General features: G+C 41.7%; 1 protein-coding gene across 9 annotated transcripts in view; it reads left to right on the forward strand.

Moving 5' to 3' along the window:
• The window catches only part of dennd3a (DENN/MADD domain containing 3a), a 141,119-nt gene that overhangs the window by 26,344 nt on the left and 88,031 nt on the right, over nucleotides 1-26,744 (forward strand). For all 9 annotated transcript variants that reach the window (XR_012099194.1, XR_012099195.1, XM_073047828.1 and 6 more), the window contains 3 exons: nucleotides 16,762-17,044; nucleotides 17,643-17,758; nucleotides 23,403-23,539. Coding sequence is in view for 7 of the 9 variants with exons in the window: in XM_073047828.1 (XP_072903929.1) it covers nucleotides 16,762-17,044; nucleotides 17,643-17,758; nucleotides 23,403-23,539 (536 nt within the window). In the remaining 2 variants the exon portion in view is untranslated. The remainder of the gene's footprint in view (nucleotides 1-16,761; nucleotides 17,045-17,642; nucleotides 17,759-23,402; nucleotides 23,540-26,744) is intronic.

Here is a 26,744-nt window from a genome sequence, read left to right on the forward strand (position 1 = left end):
ACTATTTTGTATCTCCTTAATGTCAAGCACCTGATACAAGATGCTCTGCTTTCAGTAAATCCTCATGAAGTGCCTCCATTGTCATATAATCTACAGGGACAATTGATGGTTCTCCTTACCATGTACAAGGTCTGTGGGAAGCCATCTGTCTGTTTCAATTGTATAAGGTGCATAACCTTTATACTTCATTAATATTTGTGTCCATTTAATTTACATCCAGTACTTTACAATTTAAATAGGCAGTATCCACTGTGGTTTGGAGTAATGAGAGGAAGTCTTAATACCAACACTATTATTGTCTTGAAAGGATCATGACATATGAGCTTTAATTATTTTTCTTTAGACAAGCTCATAATAAAATACTATTTCATAATCTGCCATTTGTTTTAAAAATTTCTTAATCACTTGGGTACAGTGTTGGCAGGGTTGTCCTACAATGCAATGAATTATAATGCAATTTGTTCACATCACTCTAGGCTGCCTTAGAATTGGTAGTTTGATCTTCCCTCACATGTTGAGCAATTAGATTAGTAAACTTGATAAAAAATGAGTCATTATAAAATCTTAATGTAAATTATTATTCTGCAGTCAGATGCTGATAATCTGTCACATTGTTTTCTTTAAATCATTATTTATGTTTACTAAATCTATCATTCTTATCTTGCCTTATTAACTTCTGTTACTGTAATCATTAATCACATTCCTTCTCTTTCTCCTTTTAGGCTTTTAGCAATAATATGTTAAACATTTTCCCATATCCTCAGAGTAATTTCCTAATTCATTAAGTTGCTGTAAATTTCTAGTGCTTTCCCAAAAATATTTAAAATTTATTGTTACATTTTGTCTATAAGCTATTAAATGTTTATTTTACACTACGTTTTCCACTTCACCTTGATCATTTGTAAAATACACAGCAATTCTGTATCGAGCATGCTTGTTGGGCGATAATTTTACACAAATGTTACAGGGGACTTCAGCCCTAAGAACAAGATGAAATGCATTTTGATATATATATATATATATATAAAATCAGATTCAGTAGTATAATAATAACTAGTTTTTTTAGAAATAAAAAGCTCATTTTAAAATGTACGCCATTTTTTAGAATCTTTTTTGAACACTTCTGAACAATTGGATACCAGATTATCAGAGTTCTAGTGTAATCATTTTCCTTGCATCATTTATTCTACTTTGGTCAATGTATCCTACAGAGTTGTTGACAGCAAACACAAGAAAATCTGCAGATGCTGGAAATCCAAGCAACACCCACAAAATGCTGGAGGAACTTCAGCAGGGCAGGCAACATCTATGGAAAAGAGTAAACAATCAACAATCAATATTTTGGACCAAGATCCTTCACCAGGACTCAAACCTGATGAAATTGTTGACAGAATGGTTGTTCTTCGTTCAGCCTTAAAGATTTTACAGTGTAGGAGCTTTGTGTTCTGTGTTGTGCATTTATTGTGGTAACTAGTCTCATGAGTGGGGGTGTGGTAAAAAGCAAAGAGAATAAGTTGCTTATTTCTTGTCAGTTGAGACTGGCAGTCATATCTTTTGCTGAGATTATGCTGAATAACGCAGAATAATACTTAGGTTACACTTGGATACACTTTAGTTCATCGCTTTAAGATTGTATGTTTGCTAATTACTCATAAAGGATCAATAAAGGATTTGACTTTTGGAGCAATCATTGGAATTGGGGGCACCATACAAGTATAACAATTGTGTAACAGTCGCAGTCTAGTGGTAATTGCTTTGTTTGGTTTGGTTTTGCTTAGATATTCTGTCAGCAAAAGTTTTCAACAGTTATACCAAATGAACATAAGCATTCAGATGTGGCCGTGCAATTAGAAGCAGCACAGCCTGGAGGAGCTTGTGGCAAGTAACGACATTTTGTTGATTCATGCTGTGTGTCTGGGTTTGAAACAGTTTTGAATGATCGTTGTTGCCTTGTGAATCTGTGTAGTGATGTTTGCCTGATAGTTTGACCACTTGGTTCTGTTGAAAAGCTGAAGAATTGAATTGCTTCCATTGTTGAAAGCTGAATCGAATTTGTCATCGTTTTGTCTGGTTTGCACACTTGGAAAACAACTTGAATCCTGCTGGTGGGAAGCAGCAATCTTGAAGCAAGGTTAAGAGAGAAATTAAATAAACATGCGATGATGGTCAGTTTATTGGAGGAAATTAAAACACTTAGAAAGCCTCAGAGCAGGCTGTGACTACATAGAAAGGTGATGAGTTACATACGAGCTGAAGACAACGTGCCTAGTGTATATGCAGCTGGATCTGTTGCTTGCAGATTGACCCATGTGTCTGATAGCACATTGGCGTGCATTAAAATTGAGGCTGATTTAGCTGAGTTACACACAAGACAACAGGTATTGAGGGATAAACATGCTTTGGAAGAAAAAAATGGAATAGCTTTGGAGAAGCCAGGAAGAACAGGCAGAATAGCTTTGAAGAAATCAGGAACAGATGGAAAAGCAACTTTGAAGGAAGATAGAGCAGCTTAAATTGCAGGAGGAAACTACAACCAAAATCGCCAGAGTTAAGGTGCAAGGACCTCAAGTGCTGTGGGTGCTAAACATGCTCCAGCAGAGAGTTCTCTGATGTTGATATTGAACAGAGAAAATCCAGCATATTCAGCCTGTACCAAGGAGGCATTCTGAACCTATGCCATATCCAATAGGTGTTCTGGAGAGCATTACTGTATGGAGACACTAGTGTTTCAGATGATAAAGGTCTAAATGTCGCACTGGATGCCATAAGGACACCAATAAAAATAATCATAGGGATGCAACAATAACGTATTACATCTCTGCTTAAAAGGGAGATTCAAATCTTTGATGGCGATGCAAGCAATACATGCGTTGAACATGCCTGCTAATGTGAGAATTATTGTTGATAAATAGTCAGGTGAACTTTGGGGAAAAATGGAGATCAGTCTGTAAACTGCAAGAAAAGCAAAATGGTAAGGTTTCTTTCACTTACGTTGTTGACATAATTGAAAGGCAAGTAAAAATTGCTATACCTCCAGCGTTTGGGGAAAAAATGTAATGTTACATCATCAGCAGTAAGTAAAGGTAGAACAAAACTAGATCACAAATTCGTTCTCAAACTAAAGGAAGCAGCTTTGCCACTACTGTGGCTAATGTGGAAAGTGAAGCTGAAACTGAGCCTGGAACTGGTGAAAAGAGTGCAGTTCGAAACCAGCCATGAATGAAGCAAACAGCAGTGAGTACTGCCTTTACGGGGTCTAGTGATCATGATAATAAAGTTCCTATAATTCCAGTTCAGGTGAAGTCTGAGAAGAGTAACAAGACAATGGTTACTTTTGCTTGGAAGTATGGCAGTGTTGTTCACAGTGAAAGTCATGAACAAGATCAACCTAACAGGAAGAGGGACACATATTCTCTGATGCACCAAGGGTCAGGAGAACATTCTGAGTAGTTACATCATTTCAGCTTTGGAAGTGGTTGTCTTAGATAGTGAAAATTCTTGTGAACTGCCTAATATCAACACACAGGAACCTGCGCCTGTCTACAAAGGGAACATTGCTGGTCAGAGAGATCTTCAGGAAGGGTCTCACCTGAAGCATATTCATTTGCTGGAAATTGATTCAGAAATTGAGCTGTTAATAGGGGTGAATGTGTCCAAAGCATTGAGCTTTTGCAAGTGATTCACAGTATTAATGGTGGATCTTATGCGATCAGAACAATGCTGCATTGAACTGTTAATGGATCATTGAAAGGAATCCTTGGTGGTAGAAAAGACTATGCTTGGCCAGAGTTGACAGTTAATGGGACTTCAGTTTGGCACTTAATTGAGCTTTGGCAGCATTAATTCAAGACTTTTTCTTGAATCCAGTCAAGAGGGACAATCTGGTTTGGCAGGAGAATACCACTAGCAGGATAGACTACGTACCAAAAGAAGACATTTTTGTAAATGTTGAGATTTCATGTCTTCTGTGTCTTGGTAGCATGTAGTTGTAATTATTCTAGTAGAATAATTAAGGGGCTGGAATGTAGGAGCCATGCATCTGTTTCCTATCTGCTTTGTATTTTCTTTTGCTCATTTATTATGTTCATTATGGTAACTAGTCTTTATAAGTGGGGACGTGGTGAAAGTGAAAGGAATAAGTTATGTATTCTTGCTTATTTCTTGGCAGTTTGTAGCTTGGAACTAGTAGAAGTCGTATCTTTCGCTGGGATAACACTGAATAATGTTTAGTTTACGCTTGGGTATGCGGAGGTTCTTCACCAAGATTGTATGTTTGCTCATTTCAAATGAAGGAGCAAATAAAGGATTCAACTTTTAGAGCAATCGTTGGAGCTGGGGATGCATACAACTCTGTCATGGTCGCAGGCTAGCAGCAATTGTTTCTTTTGTTTTGGTTTAGTTTTGCCACCACACACGGAGTCTACATTTAACTTTCCCATGTGACTTTTCTTGGCACAGATCTAGGGATGATTATTTCAGTGGCGTTTTGCAATGTGCTGATTCCTATACTCATGACTGTGTGACTAGTGTTACGTTCCCCAGTAACCGGGTAAATTTCCAGCAAAGATAGATGGGTCCACCGAAGCCTGATGCTACTATTTTCAAAAGTTTTTATTTATAAAGGGGCACAAACCTATGGTTAATACAAAACATTCAGATCATATACGTCGTCACGACTCAATCTAAAGCACAGGTATAGTAATAATCAATCAGAAATAAGCTCTATCGTTGTCTAGGGGTAATGTAGATATATATTGTTTACTGGATATTTAAAAGTCTTTTTGCGGTCACTACAGTTCCACCCGCTGCCGTCGTTGTGGTGTCGTGTTGGTGCACTTTTGTTAGACAGAGAGAGAGGGGGGGGGGGATGAAAGAGTTACCCGACAGGTTTTCCAACCTGGAGGAGTTCGGTTTGTCGGAGCCTCGTTGGGGGAATGAACGCTCATCTGTGGCCTCTCCTGTAGCTAAGCCGTTCTTCCGTTGTGGGGTCGCCAATCCCAGGCAAGGAAAAGACGCACACGAACCCCACCACCGGCTGTCGCTATCAAAACGCTGTCACAGGATCTCAAGCGCGTCTTCTGGTGCGTCTGGCGCCCCGCCTCGGCAGCCCACCTTTTATCTGGACTGGCAGGGTTGTAGATGTCCATCAGGGTGGGGGGGCGAGGCAATCCTTCCCCCATCACCCATCTCACATTGCCCTGAGATTTTGCACGTAGGCCAGTTCCTTATCTCACAAAGGTGTCTCCCAAGACAATGGCTATGTCCGAGGCTTTTGTCTTGTTGAGCGACCAGCCCACATTCCAAACCGTAAGGCTCTCTCTCTCTCTTGCGATTCTCACAAAGGAGGGGGCTGAGGTCATGACACCTCCCCTCTTAAAAGTTTTTTACCAGCGGTTAAAAACAAGTTGGTACAGGATTTTATAGGATTTTTTTTTCTAACACAATACACAAGCTCCTCTCTTCACAGAGTACTACCGTTATACATTCAAGTCAGTATCTAAACAGGTAACAATTACAGTGTCCCTTTCTTTAATATCTTAACATCGCGTACTGTACTAAAGTCTGGTAGCATCAAACTTCAGCTCAATAACCACCTATTTATTTATTTTCTTCAGCAACAAAACTAAGGAGGTGTGATCTTAGCTTAGGTGCATCTACAAAAGTTTATACAAATACTAATCGTTTCGGTCGTGTTATTTCACCGGCAGGTCTCCAAAGGGGTTGTCTTTATTAGTCACAGGCTTTGGCGCAAACCCGTACAACCGGCATTGCTGTTTAAAAATGGCATTTTCTATTAACCATCGCCTCTTTTCCGGAGAGTCTCCCCGTGGGGAACTTGAGTAATTTGGCGAGGTACTCTCCCGCCTTTCCTTTCCACGAGGGTTATTCTCTTGACTCCGTGTCCCCAACCTAGTCCATCATGGGAATTTCCACCCAATTCTTTAATGCTACACAGGTAGTTAATCCTTTTGTCAAGACCATGCAGGCTGATGTGTTTCAGTTCAAACCTTTTTCTCCGGCCGCATTTAAATTTTGGCTTCCTCACAGCGCTTTCTTGAATAACAATAGCATGTGAGGCACCCTTACATTCCAAATCAACCTGTAATCGATGCGCAGGCATCAATCTAGACTTTAACTTTTTTTCATTCGATTTGGGAACTACAGATTTACCGTTCTCCTCCACAACAACAGTTATCTCCCCATTCGTAAACTCCACATTAACTCTGAACACCCCCTTCAGCACAACCATCTGGGAACTCACACTTCCCAAGGTTAACCCCTTTTTTTCCGAACCAAGTCTATCTGCTCCAAAAGGACGACTGTCTCGTCCAGCTGAGTCAAATACCTCAGACTTTTTCTGAGCTCCGTGACTAGGTTCAGGACCACGTGCATCCCCATCTTGGACACACTCAAACGGGGCATTGGCCTCTTCCAGGCTTTCAATACCCGTACCCTTTTCAAATTCTAAATTCCCCTGATCCTCCCAGTTACTCTCTGGGCAACTCACTTCTGGAGTAAACTGAACCCTGCGGGCTGAAACAACCCCATCTGCCAACCCAGCAGACTTCTTCAAGGTAATGGCATCCTTTTCATCTAGGACTGCCCTCATTTCATTATCGGGAACACCTTTAGAATTTTCAACTTCTTCAAACAGTCCTGCCAAACCAAACAGATCATCCATGTCCAACCCTGGACCTTTTAACAGCTTTATCTGTTTCTCATCTTTATTTCCTACCTCTAGGACCTTTTTCTTTGCTAAGGGCGGATCTACCTTCTCTCCCTTACCCCCTTTTACGTTACTATTCCTCGTTTTACCACCCTCGAAACCCTGGTGGCACAGGGTCGGTAAAGACGTCTGGGCCAAATCAAAACTGGCCAATTTTAAACTGCTCCCGTTCTCAGCTGCCGCTCTCGACAGGCTGCGAGTGTCCGCGCATGCGGGATAGCTCGGGGACTCTATGGGCGGGGCCTCAACACGCACCGGTTGGCGGGTCATAGTCATGGCTGACCAAACTTTTCCTCCTGCTAAATCGTTCCCAAGGAGGACATCCACGTCAGTTCTCGGGAATTCTGATGGCACCCCCATTTCAACTGATCCATATACCAGCTCACAATCCAAAATGACCCTACGCAAAGACACCCTTTCTGTCCCTTTTCCTATTCCTCTCAGGGCTACCTCGCCCGTCGGAGGTCCGAATTGTAATATGTTACGGCTAATTAATGATAGCTCCGCCCCTGTGTCTCTCCAAATCCGTACAGGAATTGGCGGGTCCCCCTTCCTCACAAACACGGTTCCGTGTGACATATAAATCTCCGACCCCTCGTGCTCTCTGCTCCCCTGGGACCCTCTTGCCGATTTTCTGATTACCACTGCACACCCGATGGGGATCGCTGCTTTCACTCTCTCTGGCTCCTTTCTCGGAGCAAAGCATTTAGATGCAATATGACCCACCTTTCCACAATTAAAACAGGTCAAGCCAGGACCTCTCCTGCCGTCTTGCCTCTCCTCAATTTTACCACTAGCTCCCAGCGGGATCTCCGCCTCAGCCGGCGGACTTTCTCTACCGTTCCCACGGTCTCTCTGGTAACTTTTTGGCAAGGAAAACTTTGTCTTGTGGGTTAGGGCATATTCATCTGCGAACCTAGCAATTTCTGAGATGGACTGATTCGTCCTCTCATTCAAATACATCCGGATCACTTCCGGAACACAACCTTTAAATTCCTCAATCAAAAATAACTCCCTGATACGCCCATAATTCTCGGCCACCTTTTCCGCGGTGCACCAACGGTCCAAGAGCACACCCTTCTCATGGGCTAGCTCGGTATACGTTTGATTCCATCCTTTTCTTAAATTTCGGAACCTTTGTCTATATGCCTCAGGTACTAACTCGTAACCTCGGAGAATGGCCTCCTTTACTTGATCATAATTTCCTTCCCCTTCTGGGGGCAACGCGGCATATGCCCGCTGTGCTTTCCCTCGTAACACACTTTGTAACAACGCCACCCACTGCTCTCTGGGCCACTTCTGATTCACTGCCACCTTTTCTTTTTTTCTTTCTTTTTCAATCTTTTTATTAGTATTAAAAATATTATGAACAAAATACAATTAAAATATTAATAAAGGGATTACAAACATACAAATTCCCATTACACATGAAGGAATACATAAGCAATGAATACAGTATAAATAAGTTTTCCCGAAACATAAACCATATAGTATATATATGAACAAGGTAAATCTAGATATTTCATAATATATAATTAAAAAAAAGAAAAAAAAATATATTTTTATGAAAAGTTAACTAACCTACTAATCTAATATCTAAGGGGAAAAAAAGAAGCAAAGAAAGAAAAAAAAACTAAAAAAAAGAGGGGAAAAAAGGGGCTGTTTATAGTATCTCACAAGCATACATAAACATCAATGTCGTCAACTCCGATCCTCTCAACATACATACGATTAAAGCTGAAAAAACCAATAAGCTTGGCACAGGGCCATTACATCATATGAAAATATTGAATAAATGGTCTCCATATCTTTTCAAATTTAATAGAAGTATCAAATACAGCACTTCTAATTTTTTCTAAATTTAGACATAACATAGTTTGAGAAAGCCAATGAAATACCGTGGGAGGATTAATTTCCTTCCAATTCAACAAAATAGATCTTCTAGCCATCAAAGTGAGAAAAGCAATCATTCGACAGGCGGAAGGAGATAAATGGAGTGAGTCCATCATCGGTAAACCAAAAATTGCGGTAATAGGATGGGGTTGTAAATCGATGTTCAGTACCGCCGAGATAATATCAAAAATATCTTTCCAATATTTTTCCAAAAGCGGACATGACCAAAACATATGAGTTAAAGACGCGATTTCTAATTGACATCTGTCACAAATAGGGTTTATATAAGAATAAAAATAAGCTAATTTATCCTTGGACATATGGGCCCTATGTACAACCTTAAATTGTATTAATGAATGTTTGGCACATATAGATGATGTATTAACTAATTGAAGAATTCTATCCCAATTCTCAATAGGAATAATAAGATTGAGCTCTCTTTCCCAATCATTTTTGGTCTTATCAAAGGGCACTGAACGTATCTTCATAATTATATTATAAAGTTTTGATATAAGCCCTTTTTGAAAAGGGTTTAATTCCAACAAACTCTCCAAAATATCTGAAGACACAAAATTTGGGAACATAGGAAGTACCGTACTTAAAAAATGCCTAACCTGTAGGTATCTAAAAAAATGAAATCTAGGCAAATTATATTTATTAGATAATTGCTCAAAAGACATAAAACAGTTGTCCAAAAATAAGTCGGAAAATCTTAATAAACCCTTAGTTTTCCAAGCCAAAAAAGCTTGATCTATAATTGAGGGGTGGAAAAAACAATTAGATACAATAGGACTATTTAAAACGAATTGAGTCAACCCGAAAAATTTCCGAAATTGAAACCATATACGTAAGGTATATTTAACTATCGGGTTGTCAATTCGATTCGGCAATTTAGAAAGAGCAAAAGGGAGAGATGTCCCTAAAATAGAACCCAGAGCATAACCAGGTACCGATTTAGTTTCCAAACTCACCCAATGAGGGCCAAAAGGACCATCCCATTCTTTCAACCAACATATCAAATATCTAATATTAACTGCCCAATAATAAAATCTGAAATTGGGTAATGCCAACCCACCTTCCTTCTTTGTCTTCTGTAAGTATATTTTACCTAACCTGGGATTTTTATTCTGCCATATATATGAGGAAATTTTTGAATCGACATTAGTAAAAAAGGATTTCGGAATAAAAATTGGTACCGCTTGAAAAATATATAAAAATTTAGGTAAAATAACCATCTTAATAGCATTAATCCTACCTATCAGAGATAAAGATAATGGTGACCACTTAGTAAACAAGCCTTTAATCTGATCAATTAAGGGTAAAAAATTAAACCTAAATAATTCTTTATGGTTTTTTGTGATTTTAATCCCTAAGTAAGTAAAAGAGTCATTAACTAATTTAAAAGGTAAAATACCATAGTTTGGGACCTGTCTATTCAAAGGAAACAATTCACTCTTATTAAGATTTAACTTATACCCAGAAAACTCACTAAATTGAGCCAAAAATGATAAGACTGCTGGAATAGATTTCTCAGGGTTAGAGATGAATAATAATAAATCATCTGCGTACAAAGATACCTTATGAATATCTGTTCCACGATTAATACCCAAAATATCCTGTGATTCTCTGATGGCAATTGCCAAAGGTTCTAAAGCGATGTTAAATAGTAATGGACTAAGAGGACAACCTTGTCTAGTGCCCCGAAATAAACGAAAAAATGGAGATCTTTGATTATTAGTAAACACCGAGGCTACTGCCACCTTTTCAAAAAGCAAGAAGTAACTATCAACATCCGTCTCCTCGAAGGGGGGGACCAATCTCAACGCCCGACTAACATCAAACCCCTCCTCTCTCTCTTGCCCTTGAGCTCTTTGCTCTTGCTTTCGCCTGTCCAGCTCCAATTCATGACTCCTTTGTTTCTCTTTCTTTTCTGCTTCTAGCTGCTTTAGCTGGAGCTCATGACCCCATTTCATCTCTAATTCCTTTAGTTTGAACACCTGCTCCCTTTCCTTTTCCTTTTCAGCTCGTTCCTCAGCCTTTTCCTTTGCAGCCCGTTCCTCAGCCTTTTCCTTTGCAGCTGCTTCTAGCTGCTTTACTTGAAGATCATGTTCCAACCTTACTTTCTCCAACTCTAACTGATCTGCCCCACTGCTAATCTCTTTTTGGAGATATTTTCCAAATCCTCAGCTGCAAACACCTCCTTTTCAGTGTAATACTGATTTATGACCCTTCGCACTTCCTGCTTTTTCATTGATGACCTCACCTCAGCGAGGCCTAACCCCTTTGCCAGATTTACCAAGTCTGATTTGGTAGCCATCCCTAGCGCCTCTACAGTCGGGTTTCTCATAAATTCACCCACATCCATCTTTGCTGGTTTCTTGTCTGGCTACATGTGTAACCAGATTTAAGTTTGGACTTACAGCCCGATTCACTGACCCTCCCCTTTGGTTTCAAATCCGGGACGAGCAACCCACTTGTTACGTTCCCCAGTAACCGGGTAAATTTCCAGCAAAGATAGATGGGTCCACCGAAGCCTGATGCTACTATTTTCAAATGTTTTTATTTATAAAGGGGCACAAACATATGGTTAATACAAAACATTCAGATCATATACGTCGTCACGACTCAATCTAAAGCACAGGTATAGTAATAATCAATCAGAAATAAGCTCTATCGTTGTCTAGGGGTAATGTAGATATATATTGTTTACTGGATATTTAAAAGTCTTTTTGCGGTCACTGCAGTTCCACCCACTGCCGTCGTTGTGGTGTCGTGTTGGTGCACTTTTGTTAGACAGAGAGAGAGAGGGGGGATGAAAGAGTTACCCGACAGGTTTTCCAACCTGGAGGAGTTCGGTTTGTTGGAGCCTTGTTGGGGGAATGAACGCTCATCTGTGGCCTCCCCTGTAGCTAAGCCGTTCTTCCGTTGTGGGGTCGCCAATCCCAGGCCAGGAAAAGACGCACACGAACCCCACCACCACCTGTTGCTATCAAAACGCTGTCACAGGATCTCAAGCGCGTCTTCTGGTGCATCTGGCGCCCCGCCTCGGCAGCCCACCTTTTATCTGGACTGGCAGGGTTGTAGATGTCCATCAGGGTGGGGGGGCGAGGCAATCCTTCCCCCATCACCCATCTCACATTGCCCTGAGATTTTGCACGTAGGCCAGTTCCTTATCCCACAAAGGTGTCTCCCAAGACAATGGCTATGTCCGAGGCTTTTGTCTTGTTGAGCGACCAGCCCACATTCCAAACTGTAAGGCTCTCTCTCTCTCTTGCGATTCTCACAAAGGAGGGGGCTGAGGTCATGACACTAGACAAAGCTCAAATGTTATCTATAAATTTGCCGATGGCACCACTTGTTGTCAGAATCTCAGATGGTGACAAGTAGGCAGTCAAGAGCAAAATGGATCAGCTGGTTGAGTGGTGTTGCAACAAAGACCTGACACTCAGTATTAGCGAGACCAAGAAATTGGTTGTAGACTTCAGGAAAGGAAAGTTGGGAGTACACACACCAGTCCTTAATGAGGAGTCAGCAGAGGAAAGTGGGAGCAAATTTAAGTTCGTGGGCATTAACATTTCAGAGTATCTACCCTGAATTTTGAGTCATTCGTGAAGTGGGCTCATTGGTGGCTGTCCTTCATTAGGCATTTGAGGAGATCTGGTATGTCACCAAAGACTCTAGCCAATTTCTACAGATGTACTGTGGAGAGCATTCTGACTGGTTGCATTACCACTTGGTATAGAACCATCAATGCACGTGATCATGAAGCTGCAGCGAGTAAAAGATTCAGCCAGCTCCGTCACTGGCACAAACCTCCCCACAGTTAAAGAAATCTTCAGAAGGTGGGTCCTCAAGAAGGTGGCATCTATCAATACGGACCCTCATCGTCCGTGACATTCCCTCTTCTTAAAGGGGAATAGCAACCTGAAGACATACACTTAATGTTTTAGGAGCAGCTTCTTCTCCTCTGGCATCAGATTTCTGAATGGTCCATGAAAGCTGCCTCACTATTCTACTTTTGTTATATTTATTTTATTTTCTCCTGCATTCTATTGTTGCCACAAAGCAACGAATTTTACATGGTAGTAAACCTGATCCTGATTCTGAAAAATGAATCTCCCTTCTTTCACTGTACTAAAGCTAAATTGCCATTGCATCTTCCTTTTCCTTTCCCAGAGATGGCATTTTTGTTAGGAGGACATGTGAAGTACAGCTTATTTGGGTATGTTCCAACTTCAGTCACTCTTCCCAATGACATTTGATGACCTTCAGCTGTCATGATCTCCATCCACATGATTTCCAAGATAATGCCAGAGCCGTGTCCATTTTTATCCACAGAAATGAAATAAAAATTTCCTCTGTGTTGTTGTTCTATGCAATCAAAGCTACACAAATCTGGTTAAATTAACAACTTGCTCATTGATACCACTTTCCTATGGCACCTTGGCATGTTTGACTCTTCAAGCATATCTTCTGAAGGTGTAGGACTGATATTGGTAGTGATATTACTGTAAAATAAAACCGCTTCCTCTTTTTTATCCTATTCAGTTAACTTATGTTGGTTCCTTTTGCTCTCTCTTTTTTCTTGTGAGGTTCATATTGTTTCTTCTGATTGATTTTACCTTTTTGGATAGTTGCTCAAAATAAACCATTGAGCTGGCTTTTCCCACAATTACTGTACAAAATCTTACACTCCTTCAAATACTCCCCCCAATGTGTAATTCCTCCTTATTACCTTGTGCTCTGGTGCCTATTTCTAAGGTTCATTTATTTCTAAATTCTTTTCATTGACTCTGAGTTCTCTGCCAATATTCCCTGTGGCTTATTTATAAATATTCTTGAACAACCTTTTCAGTTTCCTTTTTTCCCAGCCTCCAGTTAGAGTAAGTGCATTTAAGAGCTAGAGTAAGAAATGTACCAGATGATTCCCTATTTAATGAGCTGAATATCCTGTTTTATGGGATTTTAATTCCCTGACGTTTTTCAACACCAGGGACAAGATGGTATTCTGCTCAGGTAATCATTTTATGGCTTTCTTTAATTGTTTTATTCATGTGCTTGTTAGTTCCTGGAGATTATAGATTACTAACTAAATGCCACTTGCCCCTTTCTTTTAATAGCCAACAATAACCAAGCTACATGACATACTTGCTTCATAAGGTGACTTGATCTGATTTCACAATCCTCCTTGGTCTCCATCTTAGAAAAGGCCTACACCACTAAGATCATGGCAATGGTTGTCTGGGAGGTCCTTAATCCACTTAGTAAAGTGATTCAACAATACTAGATTATTTATCTCTCCAGTTGGAAGTTTGAAAAGGTCCAATGAAATTAATCTGTTGCTGCTTTCAGGGCCATTCAGGTCTTTGTGTTTGGAAGTTCTTTCCTCTTTTGTGGGTTTGGATCATGCGTTGCACAGATAAAATAATTATGATAAAAATCCTCTACATCATCTTTCTGATAGAGCTAGCAGCCCACTGTGCTTTCTCTTTTACCACCTTCTTCTGGTCTGTGGCAATCACATATGGCATTGGTCAGACCACCCTTGGAAAATGGTGAACAGTTATGTGTCCCTTATCTAAGAAAGGATGTGTTAGCATTAGAGAGGGTCCAGAGAAAGTTCATGAGCATGATCCCGGCAGAAAAAGGGCTAATGTATGAGGAGTGTTTGATGGCTCTGGGCCTGTATTTGCTGAATTTAGAAGAGTGAGTGGGGAATCTCATTGAAACCTAGATAGAGTGGACATAGAGAGAATATTTCCTCTAGTGAGGGAGTCTAGGACCAAAGCGCACAGCCTAAGAATACAGGGACATCCATTTAAAACAAAGATGAGCAATTTCTTTTTCCAGAGGGTGGTGAATCTGTGGAATTCATTGCCAAAGATGGCTGTGCAGGCCAAGTCATTGGGTGTATTTAAGGTGGAGTTTGATAAGTTCTTGATTAATCAGGGCATCAAAGGTTACAGGGAAAAGACAGGAGAATGGGGTTGAGGGGAATAATAAATCAACCATGATAGAATGGCTGGCAAATGATGGGCTGAATGGCCTAATTCTGCTCCTTTGTCTTATTGTCTTATTTCCTTCCACATTCATAAAGAGGAATTAATAGAATGGTGGAGTAAACTTGATGGGCTGCATGGCCCAATTCTGCTCCTACAGTATGTCTTTATGGTGTTATGGTTTAGGTAGGTAACTTTGTGTAGGTGGCAAATAAAAGATCAAAGAGAAATTCATGGATGTTTGTGAAAGAATAAATTGCAGTGAAAAAGTAAACATGAGAAAATCTGCAGATGCTGGAAATGACCTGACAAAGGGTCTCGGCCCAAAACGTCGACAGCACTTCTCCCTATAGATGCTGCCTGGCCTGCTGTGTTCCACCAGCATTTTGTGTGTGTTGCAGTGAAAAAGTATATGGGTATGGGAATAATGAGCTGAATTTTTTTAAGTTGAAATGCGTTCATCAACTTCCTTGGTGCCTAATTACCATCCTTTTCTTAGTTTATGTCCTTTTAGCAAAGTGAGATTATAGTGTTCTCATTCAGGTGTAAGAACTCTGAACTAAACACCGAGGTAAAGCGTAGTCAATGAAGCAGGATCCCAGTAAGATTAACCGTTTACTGTTCACTCTTCTACATTAACGTATAGTGAAAACTGTTGATAAAACAATACAAAATATATACAGTATGTTTCCTTCTTGACATCACATTTACATCATAAATACTTGCAAAAGTAAAACTACAAACTATATTACATTAAAGTACAACATACAGTCAGAATCTACCTACGCCATCAACTGGCTTTAAATACACTTCAACACAAACTATCCAGCAACTCTTTCAATAACAAAGAACATAAACTTTATCAACCGCCATTACTTTTAACAGAATCAGCGTTAACATTTTTACTTCAACATATCGATTATCTTATGAACTTACGGCGTTGCTTCTATGATGTTTCTTAGTGCGTAAAAAGAAAACTTTTCTCATGCTGATCCTGCACACACAAACCCCTCCTTCCCGTTTCTCCAAATTGGTATTTTCCCACAAGATGCGGAGAAACCGGGTGTGACATCATCGCATGCCGTGATACACCACAGACAACGAATTTACTTTCAATAACCTTAACTTTAACTAGAAAATAATTACAAACGAATTACTAAAGCGAAAATATAATAAACTAAACGAATGCCTTAAAGCAGGGGTGTCAAACTCATTTTAGGTCATGGGCCGGATTGAGCAAAATGCAGCTTCATGCGGGCCGGATCAGTCGGACGCGTGCGAACGCAGCTTTCGTTGCCTCCGTTTTTTCAGCCTGCTCTCATGTGTCTCAGTCTCTGCTATAACTACAAAGTATTTCACTTTACAAATTCCGTTTCTTATGAAGAAGACTGCCGAGCAAGACTGCCGAATAAACACTAAAAACCCTGAAAACCTGGTACCTGAATAAACTCAGCATTAGCCATATCATACGCCATAGGCGCTTCGATTACTGGGGCCAGCTTTAATAGTAATTAGATATTATCTCGCGGGCCAAAGATAATTCCACCGTGGGCCGGATTTGGCCCGCGGGCCTTGAGTTTGACATATATGCCTTAAAGGAAACACAGAGATATTTTGCTACATAAAAATTATTTGTGAAGTGTATTAGGGAATTTTTAAAGAAATATGTTTTACTATAATTGGAAAAAACCCCAAATCTTGGTTCTTATTGACGTAAATATGAGGAAATCTGCAGATGATGAAAATTCAAGCAACACACACAAAATGCTGGTGGAACGCAGCAGGCCAGGCAGCATTTATAGGAAGAAGTAGAATTCGACGTTTCAGCCTGAAACGTGGACTGTACTTCTTCCTATAGATGCTGCCTGGCCTGCTGCGTTTCACCAGCATTTTGTGTGTGTTGCTTGGTTCTTATTGACAATGATTTCAATGATTTCAGATTAATTCTAATTTTTAGATTCAACATTATATCTCCTGATCATTAATCTAGTAATCTATCTTGCCCAGTTTTAAATGTCAGTGCAAAGTACAAAATGATAACAATGCGTTTTTATGTAATTTAATATCAGCAATGTTTATTGTCCTTTAATACTATCAGTGTGCTTTTATTATGCTTATATACATTAGTTTCTTTCTCTTCAGGCAATCGGTAAAGATAGTACTCGATCACAACAGTATCTTACACCAGAGGTTCGATCGGTTCATGTTCCTCCATTTGTTACTAAAGAGGACAATCGGTCTAGTCGTTTTGAAGGGCATTTTACAAGAACTTCAAAACGTCATTCATTCAGAAAGAGAAAGGAATTCAAGCACACAAATCCTGCCACAAGCAAAGCAAATGCAGGTCACAAAGAGCCACCGAGTGAGGAATTTAGCATTCCAAATGAGATAGATCTCCAAGGACTACCTCAGCTGTGTTTCCCAGGTAAGTTATTTATATTTGAAGATTATATTTATTCTCCTGAGTCCCTTGCTTGGAATTTCAACCCAAAACATGTGGCATGCATTGTCAATGTGCTAAATGCCTTGAGGGCTTTACATTCCTTCCATCTCAATTTCATGTTCAAGTTACTATCATTGGCACAAATACCCGGGGTATAAATGTCTTGAAAATTAGCTTTTTGCAACATAGTACATTGCAACTATTTATTCTACAGTTATGACAAAGTTAATTTATGGTTAAAGGTTAAGTAGATTTTCTGTTGTCCCCATAATATTACAGTTGTGGTTTCAATAATAATTGGCAATAACGTGGGCATGAACTGAAAAATATGTTTCAGGAAGATAACAAATAGTCCATGTTGTGCTCCCGATGGAAAAGTTTGAATACAAATTATACTTTGTAACAATTTGAGCTAAAATGGGGCAACAGAATCCACTTTGTTAAGCTATGATTATTTTGAAATATGTGAAAGCGTTGTTTGTTTCCAAACTAATGGCAGTTTTTACACAGATTTTATAAATGTGTGTGTATGTTGTTTAACACATCTTCCCAAAAATTCTTCCTGCACTATAATTTACAGGTGGACTGCAAATAGAAACTGAAGCAAAGGAGGACCACTATCATTTCTTGGTGTTCACAGATGTTTTTGGAACAAGGACCTATGGTGTGGTAGTGCAATTCTACAGGCATATTCAGGTACATAAAAATGCATTTTTATGCCACTTGTAGGTTGCTAGAGGAACTATGTTTTGCAAGTTGCCTTAATTAGGCTATATCTTAATGTACGTAGATGCTTATAGTCAGTGCTTTTCTCTAAATAATATGCAAGGTGGAATTATTTCTTCATGGAGAAATGGAAATTATTGTAGACTTTGATTCTCTATGTCAGTGGTCCCCAACCACTGGGCCGCAAAGCATGTGTTACCGAGCCGTGAGGAAACGATATGATTTGGCAATATGAAACGATATGAGTGAGCTGCACCTTTCCTCTTTCCCTGTCACGCCCACTGTTGAACTTGAACGCCGCGAGGTCATTACCCACGCGCCATCCACGTCAGCGCAAGAAGAAGATCAACTCCTCGAGCTTGCAGATGACAGTGGGCTGAAAAGTATGTTTGACATAACATCTTTGCCGGCATTCTGGATCAAAGTCAAGGCTGAATATCCTGAGATAGCCACGAAAGTACTGAAAACGTTGCTTCCATTTCCAACATCATATCTCTGTGAAGCGGGGTTTTCTGCAATGAATGCAACGAAAACTAAATTGTGGGATAGACTGGACATGAGGAACCCCCTTCGAGTATCGCTGTCTCCCGTCACCCCTCGATGGGACCGTCTTGTTGCAGGGAAACAAGCCCAGGGCTCCCAGTGATTCAGTGATATTGGTGTGTTGCAATGATTTTATATGTTCATATGGGGAAAATATGCGCTGTGTGTTTAATATTAAATTTGTTAGATAAACCCTTTTAGAAACGAAATTGAGTGTATTAGCCACTTATAAGTGACTTAGTTGACTTATCTCCTATATTCCGGTTGTGGTTAACACCCTCCCCCTCCCCCCACCGGTCAGCCAGTCTGCAAGAATATTGTCAATATTAAATCTGGTCTGTGGTGCAAAAAAAATGGTTGAGGACCCCTGCTCTATGTGCTATCTGAGAATCTGAGTATTTCCACCATTTTTTGTTGTTCTTTTAGATTTCCAGTATCCTGTTTGTATTTTGTTTGTAATTTTTGTCTGTTTAACTGATACTGGATGCTAACCATGTAAGTAGAAAATTGTTGGATTTGGTGAGGGATTGTGGGAGGATGAAGAAGTATGGCAAGCTATTCCTGCTATGCATAAGGAACTGATATAACTTCCCTTTTCTTGAAAATGGAAGTGAAAAAGCAAGTGTTACAAATGTATAAGATTGTCAGCTTTGGAAATTGAAAAGCTATTAATTAAATGAAGTATCATGCTCTGTCCCCAAACCCGTTTTTTAAAAGATTTTTATACATTTCATTTTTTTTCTTTGTTCTAATTTCATTTCAAACTACAGTTACCAAAGAAAACTCTTCTCTGGTTTTTAAAACTTACCAAAATCCTTTTACCATAGCTTTTACCATATATTTGCAAATATTTTTTGCAAATTTCCAGTTAAACTCCTTAGCACTTAATACTTAAATCTTAAATCTTAACACTTTTTTCATGAATTATCTTTATTTTAATATTTTCTAGTTATTAACTTCTTTATCATCAAGATTGATTTTAAAAACTCATTAATTTTGAACATTTGTTTGCAATCGCCTCAGCTCTTATAATTGTATTTTTAATCCACTTTATTTTATGTAGTCTGCTTGGGGCCTCTATTTAATACCTTCAGAAAAGGTTTAGAGTTACCATTGTAGGTACTTCCAATACAAAGTTAATGAAGCTAATGCTCTAAAAAGCATTTTGACTTAGATGATTTGAACATACTTGGGAAATGATTGCAGATTTAGAAAATCTCTTAAGTTCTTCTTGTAAGGATAAAAAATGTAGCAGCTACTACTTTAGCAAGAAGAGCATGCAAAACAAAAGTGATTGATCTGGAGTATAATTATTATTTATCTATGAAATTTGGAGTTGTTCCATTTTGTCAGTGTGCACATTCAAGCTCACTCACTTTGCAATTGTTGATTTACACACAGCAATTAATTTCTTTTACATATAAACCAATTTCTGGAAGATAGTGCCTGTGTACATGGTCAACAACTTCTGGATAGATCATGAAACCATATATTACACTTGCTTTGCCATTTAAATTTGTTAATTGACGTGACTATGATTCTGGAACTGCTGGAGCCTGTGACTTGCAGTTTGAAGATTGTTTGGGTGGCCCACTGTTCTGCAGTATCCGAGAGGTTTCTCGGAGACAGGGGCAGCATGTGCGAATCTCATGGTGAGAAGGCTGCGGGACAGGGCGCAAGCCAAGTTCAACTCTATTTTGCAGATTAAAGTTTCCATTGTTCGCCAATTAAAATGACATGGGAGATTGAAACATTGAAGCGAACGTGGAAGGTGAGCGCCAGCTGCCGGAGAGGGGAGGCTGCCTTTTGATCACTGGTGGGATCGCTCTGCTGCCGGAGGGGGGAGGCTGCCTTTTGATCACTGGTGGGATCGCTCTGCTGCCGGAGAGGAGAGGCTGCCTTTTGATCGCTGGTGGGATCGCTCTGCTGCCGGAGAGGGGAGACTGCCTTTTGATCACTGGTGGGATCGCTCTGCTGCCGGAGGGGGGAGGCTGCCTTTTGATTACCGGTGGGATCGCTCTGCTGCCGGAGGGGGGAGACTGCCTTTTGATCGCTGGTGGGATCGCTCTGCTGCCGGAGAGGGGAGGCTGCCTTTTGATTGCTGGTGGGATCGCTCTGCTGCCGGAGAGGGGAGGCTGCCTTTTGATCGCTGGTGGGATCGCTCTGCTGCCGGAGAGGGGAGGCTGCCTTTTGATCACTGGTGGGATCGCTCTGCTGCCGGAGAGGGGAGACTGCCTTTTGATCACTGGTGGGATCGCTCTGCTGCCGGAGGGGGGAGGCTGCCTTTTGATTGCTGGTGGGATCGCTCTGCTGCCGGAGGGGGGAGGCTGCCTTTTGATCACTGTTGGGATCGCTCTGCTGCCGGAGGGGGGAGGCTGCCTTTTGATCACTGGTGGGATCGCTCTGCTGCCGGAGAGGGGAGGCTGCCTTTTGATTGCTGGTGGGATCGCTCTGCTGCCGGAGGGGGGAGGCTGCCTTTTGATCACTGGTGGGATCGCTCTGCTGCCGGAGGGGGGAGGCTGCCTTTTGATTACCGGTGGGATCGCTCTGCTGCCGGAGGGGGAGGCTGCCTTTTGATTGCTGGTGGGATCGCTCTGCTGCTGGAGAGGGTAGGCTGCCTTTTGATCGCTGGTGGGATCGCTCTGCTGCCGGAGAGTGGAGGCTGCCTTTTGATCGCTGGTGGGATCGCTCTGCTGCCGGAGAGGGGAGGCTGCCTTTTGATTGCTGGTGGGATCACTCTGCTGCCGGAGAGGGGAGGCTGCCTTTTGATTGCTGGTGGGATCGCTCTGCTGCCGGAGAGGGGAGGCTGCGTTTTTATCACTGGTGGGATCGCTCTGCTGCCGGAGGGCGGAGGCTGCCTTTTGATTGCTGGTGGGATCGCTCTGCTGCCGGAGGGGGGAGGCTGCCTTTTGATCACTGGTGGGATCGCTCTGCTGCCGGAGAGGGGAGGCTGCTTTTTGATCACTCGTGGGATCGCTCTGCTGCCGGAGAGGGGAGACTGCCTTTCGATCACTGGTGGGATCGCTCTGCTGCCGGAGGGGGGAGGCTGCCTTTTGATCGCTGCTGGTATCGCTCTGCTGCCGGAGAGGGGAGGCTGCCTTTTGATTGCTGGTGGGATCGCTCTGCTGCCGGAGGGGGGAGGCTGCCTTTTGATCGCTGCTGGTATCGCTCTGCTGCCGGAGAGGGGAGGCTGCCTTTTGATCACTGGTGGGATCGCTCTGCTGCCGGAGGGGGGAGGCTGCCTTTCGATTGCTGGTGGGATCGCTCTGCTGCCGGAGGGGGGAGGCTGCCTTTTGATTGCTGGTGGGATCGCTCTGCTGCCGGAGGGGGGAGGCTGCCTTTTGATCACTGGTGGGATCGCTCTGCTGCCGGAGAGGGGAGGCTGCCTTTCGATTGCTGGTGGGATCGCTCTGCTGCCGGAGGGGGGAGGCTGCCTTTTGATTGCTGGTGGGATCGCTCTGCTGCCGGAGAGGGGAGGCTGCCTTTTGATCACTGTTGGGATCGCTCTGCTGCCGGAGGGGGGAGGCTGCCTTTTGATCACTGGTGGGATCGCTCTGCTGCCGGAGGGGGGAGGCTGCCTTTTGATCACTGTTGGGATCGCTCTGCTGCCGGAGAGGGGGAGACTGCCTTTTGATCACTGTTGGGATCGCTCTGCTGCCGGAGGGGGGAGGCTGCCTTTTGATCACTGGTGGGATCGCTCTGCTGCCGGAGAGGAGAGGCTGCCTTTTGATTGCTGGTGGGATCGCTCTGCTGCCGGAGGGGGGAGACTGCCTTTTGATCACTGGTGGGATCGCTCTGCTGCCGGAGGGGGGAGGCTGCCTTTTGATCACTGGTGGGATCGCTCTGCTGCCGGAGGGGGGAGGCTGCCTTTTGATTGCTGGTGGGATCGCTCTGCTGCCGGAGCGGGGAGACTGCCTTTTGATTGCTGGTGGTATCGCTCTGCTGCCGGAGAGGAGAGGCTGCCTTTTGATCACTGGTGGGATCGCTCTGCTGCCGGAGAGGAGAGGCTGCCTTTTGATCACTGGTGGGATCGCTCTGCTGCCGGAGAGGAGAGGCTGCCTTTTGATCACTGGTGGGATCGCTCTGCTGCCGGAGAGGAGAGGCTGCCTTTTGATCACTGGTGGGATCGCTCTGCTGCCGGAGAGGAGAGGCTGCCTTTTGATCACTGGTGGGATTGCTCTGCTGCCGCAGAGGGGAGAGCCTGCCACTGTGCCTGGAGAATGTTATCTGGGTTTTCTGTGTTTTGAACATGGAATTGGGCAGTGGACTATTTTTCAGTCTTATGGGTTTCTATATTCTGTGATTTTCGCCCGATCTTTGTGGATTTGGGGGTCATTGTGCCTGTTCTGATTTTGTTCATTTTTTTTGCGCTGTAAAAGGTGATTTAGGCATTGCTGATCATGCTGTCATTCTGTCCTTTCTTGGTTTCATGGCTATCTGAAGAAGAAGAATTGAAGAATTTCAGAATTTTATACTTTGATAATAAATGAACCCTTGAACCTTTAAAATAACAGCTGGAGGAGCCCTAGAAGAGACGTAATTACTTGGCTCTGGTCCAAGTGCTGGAGTATATATTTAGCCACTAGCTCCACTGTAAATTTTTATGACTTTATGAACTTTTTGTGCCTTGATATGTTTCTTCTCTGATATTCTTCCTGTATTCTAACTTACACATTGTAAGTGTATAAATATAATCTTTAACAGTATAATATTAAGTCACACTCATCTTCTTTCCTTTATACTGAACTGTCATATGTTTTTGACCCTTCCATATCTTTGTTTCCACATTTCTCTTCTTAGGCTTTCCTTTACATAGATCAAAGGTTCTTGTCGTGAGTCCTATTTTATTCAGTTTGTTGCTTCTGAAGAAATTATCAGATTGCTCTATGTAAAATAATTTTCTGGGCATGAAATGCTTTTATCTTTTGATTTCTGTAAATGGAGGTTACAACATTCTGACATGGGTTGGTAGGTTATTCAGTTCATAAATTCAGATTTATAATTTTGTTGCAAAATAAACATTTCATTGCTGATATCCACTTAAAATTAACAATGTTTTTGTAATTTGCAGGAAGAAAATAGTTTCCAATATGGACTAGCAAATTTGAATATGCACAAACCAAAGATACCTAATTTCTATGCTCCCTTCAGTGTCTGTGTGATATCCAAATTCCCTTATTATACAGCCTTTAAGGATTGCCTTTCCAGGTAAGCATGAAGAAATGGTTGCAATTTTATCTTGAAGTGAGCTTGCATCGCTTTAACTGCTAGTTGTGTTACATGATTTTTAGTGGTTGTCCTGCAATATGCTCAAGCCAGTCAAATCTTGATTGAATGAGGTCAGTATCTGGCTGTATTAGGTTATTCAAGACATCTGGAATTTGCATCCTTTTCTTAACTACCTCCTTCAATAGAAGGATTTAAGTTTTTTTTTAAGAGTACATTTTTCAGCAACGCATGTATTTGTTCTCTGAATTTCTTGAAAAATTTCTTGCAAAGATAATGATACAGTTGTCATGGGGGATTTCAACATGCAGGTAGACTGGGAGAATCAGAATGGTACTGGACCCCAAGAAAGGGAGTTTGTGGAGTGCCTCCGAGATGGATTCTTGGAACAGCTTGTACTGGAGCCTACCAGGGAGAAGGCATTTCTAGATTTAGTGTTGTGCAATGAACCGGATTTGATCAGGGACCTGGAGGTAAAGGAACCATTAGGAGGTAGTGACCATAATATGATATGTTGTAACCTACAATTTGAGAAGGAGAAGGGAAAATCGGATGTGCCAGTATTACAGTTGAACAAAGGGAACTATGGAGTTATGAGGGAGGAGCTGGCCAAAGTTCAATGGAACAGTACCCTAGCAGGGAAGACAGTGGAACAACAATGGCAGGTATTTCTGGGAATAATGCAGAAGGTGCAGGATCGGTTCATTCCAAAGAGGAAGAAAGATCCTAAGGGGAGTAAAGGGCGGCCGTAGCTGACGAGGGAAGTAAAGGGCAGTATAAAAATAAAAGAGAAGTATAACATAGCAAAGATGAGCGGGAAACCAGAGGACTTAGGAAGCTTTTAAAGAGCAACAGAAGATAACAAAAAAGGCAATACACCAAGAAAAAAATGAGGTACAAAGGTAAACTAGCCAAGAATATAAAGGAGGATAGTAAAAGCTTCTTTAGGTATGTGAATAGCAAAAAAATAGTTAAAACCAAAATTGGGCCATTGAAGACTGAAATGGGTGAATTTATTATGGGGAACAAGGAAATGGCAGACAAGTTGAACAGGTACTTTGGATCTGTCTTCACTAGGGAAGACACAAACAATCTCCCAAATGTAATAGTGGCCAAAGGAACTAGGGTAAAGGATGAACTGAAGGAAATTTATATTAGGCAAGAAACGGTGTTGGATAGACTGTTGAGTCTGAAGGCTGATAAGTCCCTGGGACCTGATGGTCTGCATCCCAGGGTACTTAAAGAGGTGGCTCTAGAAATCATGGACGCATTGGTAATCATTTTCCAATGTTCTATAGATTCAGGAACAGTTCCTGCTGATTGGAGGGTGGCTAATGTTATCCCACTTTTCAAGAAAAGAGGGAGAGAGAAAACAGGGAATTATAGACCGGTTAGCCTGACGTCAGTGGTGGGAAAGATGCTGGAGTCAATTATAAAAGCTGAAATTACGACACATTTGGATAGCAGTAGAAGGATCAGTCCGAATCAGCATGGATTTATGAAGGGAAAATCATGCTTGACTAATCTTCTGGAGTTTTTTTAAGGATGTAACTATGAAAATGGACAAGGGAGAGCCAGTGAATGTAGTGTACCTGGACTTCCAGAAAGCTTTTGATAAAGTCCCACATAGGAGATTAGTGGGCAAAATTAGGGCACATGGTATTGGGGGCAGAGTACTGACATGGATTGAAAATTGGCTGGCTGACAGGAAACAAAGAGTAGCGATTAACGGGTCCCTTTCGGAATGGCAGGCTGTGACCAGTGGGGTACCGCGAGGTTCGGTGCTGGGACTGCAGCTGTTTACAATATACATTAATGATTTAGATGAAGGGATTAAAAGTAACATTAGCAAATTTGCTGATGACACAAAGCTGGGTGGCAGTGTGAAATGTCAGGAAGATGTTATGAGAATGCAGGGTGACTTGGACAGGTTGGGTGAGTGGGTAAATGTATGGCAGCTGCAGTTTAATGTGGATAAATGTGAGGTTATCCACTTTGGTGGCAAGAACAGGAAGGCAGATTACTATCTAAATGGAGTCGTTAGGAAAAGGGGAAGTACAACGAGATCTAGGTGTTCTTGTACATCAGTCAATGAAAGCAAGCATGCAGGTACAGCAGGCAGTGAAGAAAGCTAATGGCATGCTGGCCTTTATAACAAGAGGAATTGAGTATAGGAGTAAAGAGGTCCTTCTGCAGCTGTACAGGGCCCTGGTGAGACCCCACCTAGAGTATTGTGTGCAGTTTTGGTCTCCAAATTTGAGGAAGGACATTCTTGCTATTGAGGGAGTGCAGCGTAGGTTCACAGGGTTAATTCCCGGAATGGCGGGACTGTCATATGTTGAAAGATTGGAGCGACTGGGCTTGTATACACTGGGATTTAGAAGGATGCGAGGGGATCTGATTGAAACATATAAGATTATTAAGGGATTGGACACGCTGGAGGCAGGAAGCATGTTCCCGCTGATGGGTGAGTCCAGAACTAGAGGCCACAGTTTAAGAATAAGGGGTAGGACCTTTAGAACAGAGATGCGGAAAAACTTTTTCACCCAGAGAGTGGTGGATATGTGGAATGCTCTGCCCCAGAAGGCAGTGGAGGCCAAGTCTCTGGATGCATTCAAGAGAGAGTTCAATAGAGCTCTTATAGATAGCGGGGTCAAGGGACATGGGGAGAGGGCAGGAACAGGGTACTGATTGTGTATGATCAGCCATGATCACAGTGAATGGCGGTGCTGGCTAGAAGGGCCGAATGGCCTACTCCTGCACCTACTGTCTATTGTCTATTGAAAAATCTTGCGTGGCTAGTGATATAGAAAAAATAACTTGTGGCTTAAACTGAAGATGATTCTGTTGTATTAGTTGCAGTGTTGAAGATGCCAGAAGTTTTTTTTTATTACAGTTATAGTCATACAGCAAGAAAACAGGCCCTTTGGACCACCTTGCCCATGCCAGCTATTATGTATCTATTTGTACTAATCCCATTTTCCAGCACTTGCCATAGTTTCTATGCCATGTGGTTTTGAGTGCTCATCAAAATGTCAAATTGTATGACAGACTGACATACTTTATTGATCCCGAGGGAAATTGGGTTTTGTTACAGTCGCACCAACCAAGAATAGTGTAGAGATATAACAATATAAAACCATAAATAATAAAATAATAATAATAATAATAAGTAAATTATGATAAG

Source organism: Hemitrygon akajei, chromosome 1 (genome assembly GCF_048418815.1).
Source record: "Hemitrygon akajei chromosome 1, sHemAka1.3, whole genome shotgun sequence".
Classification (NCBI taxonomy): Eukaryota; Metazoa; Chordata; class Chondrichthyes; order Myliobatiformes; family Dasyatidae; genus Hemitrygon; species Hemitrygon akajei.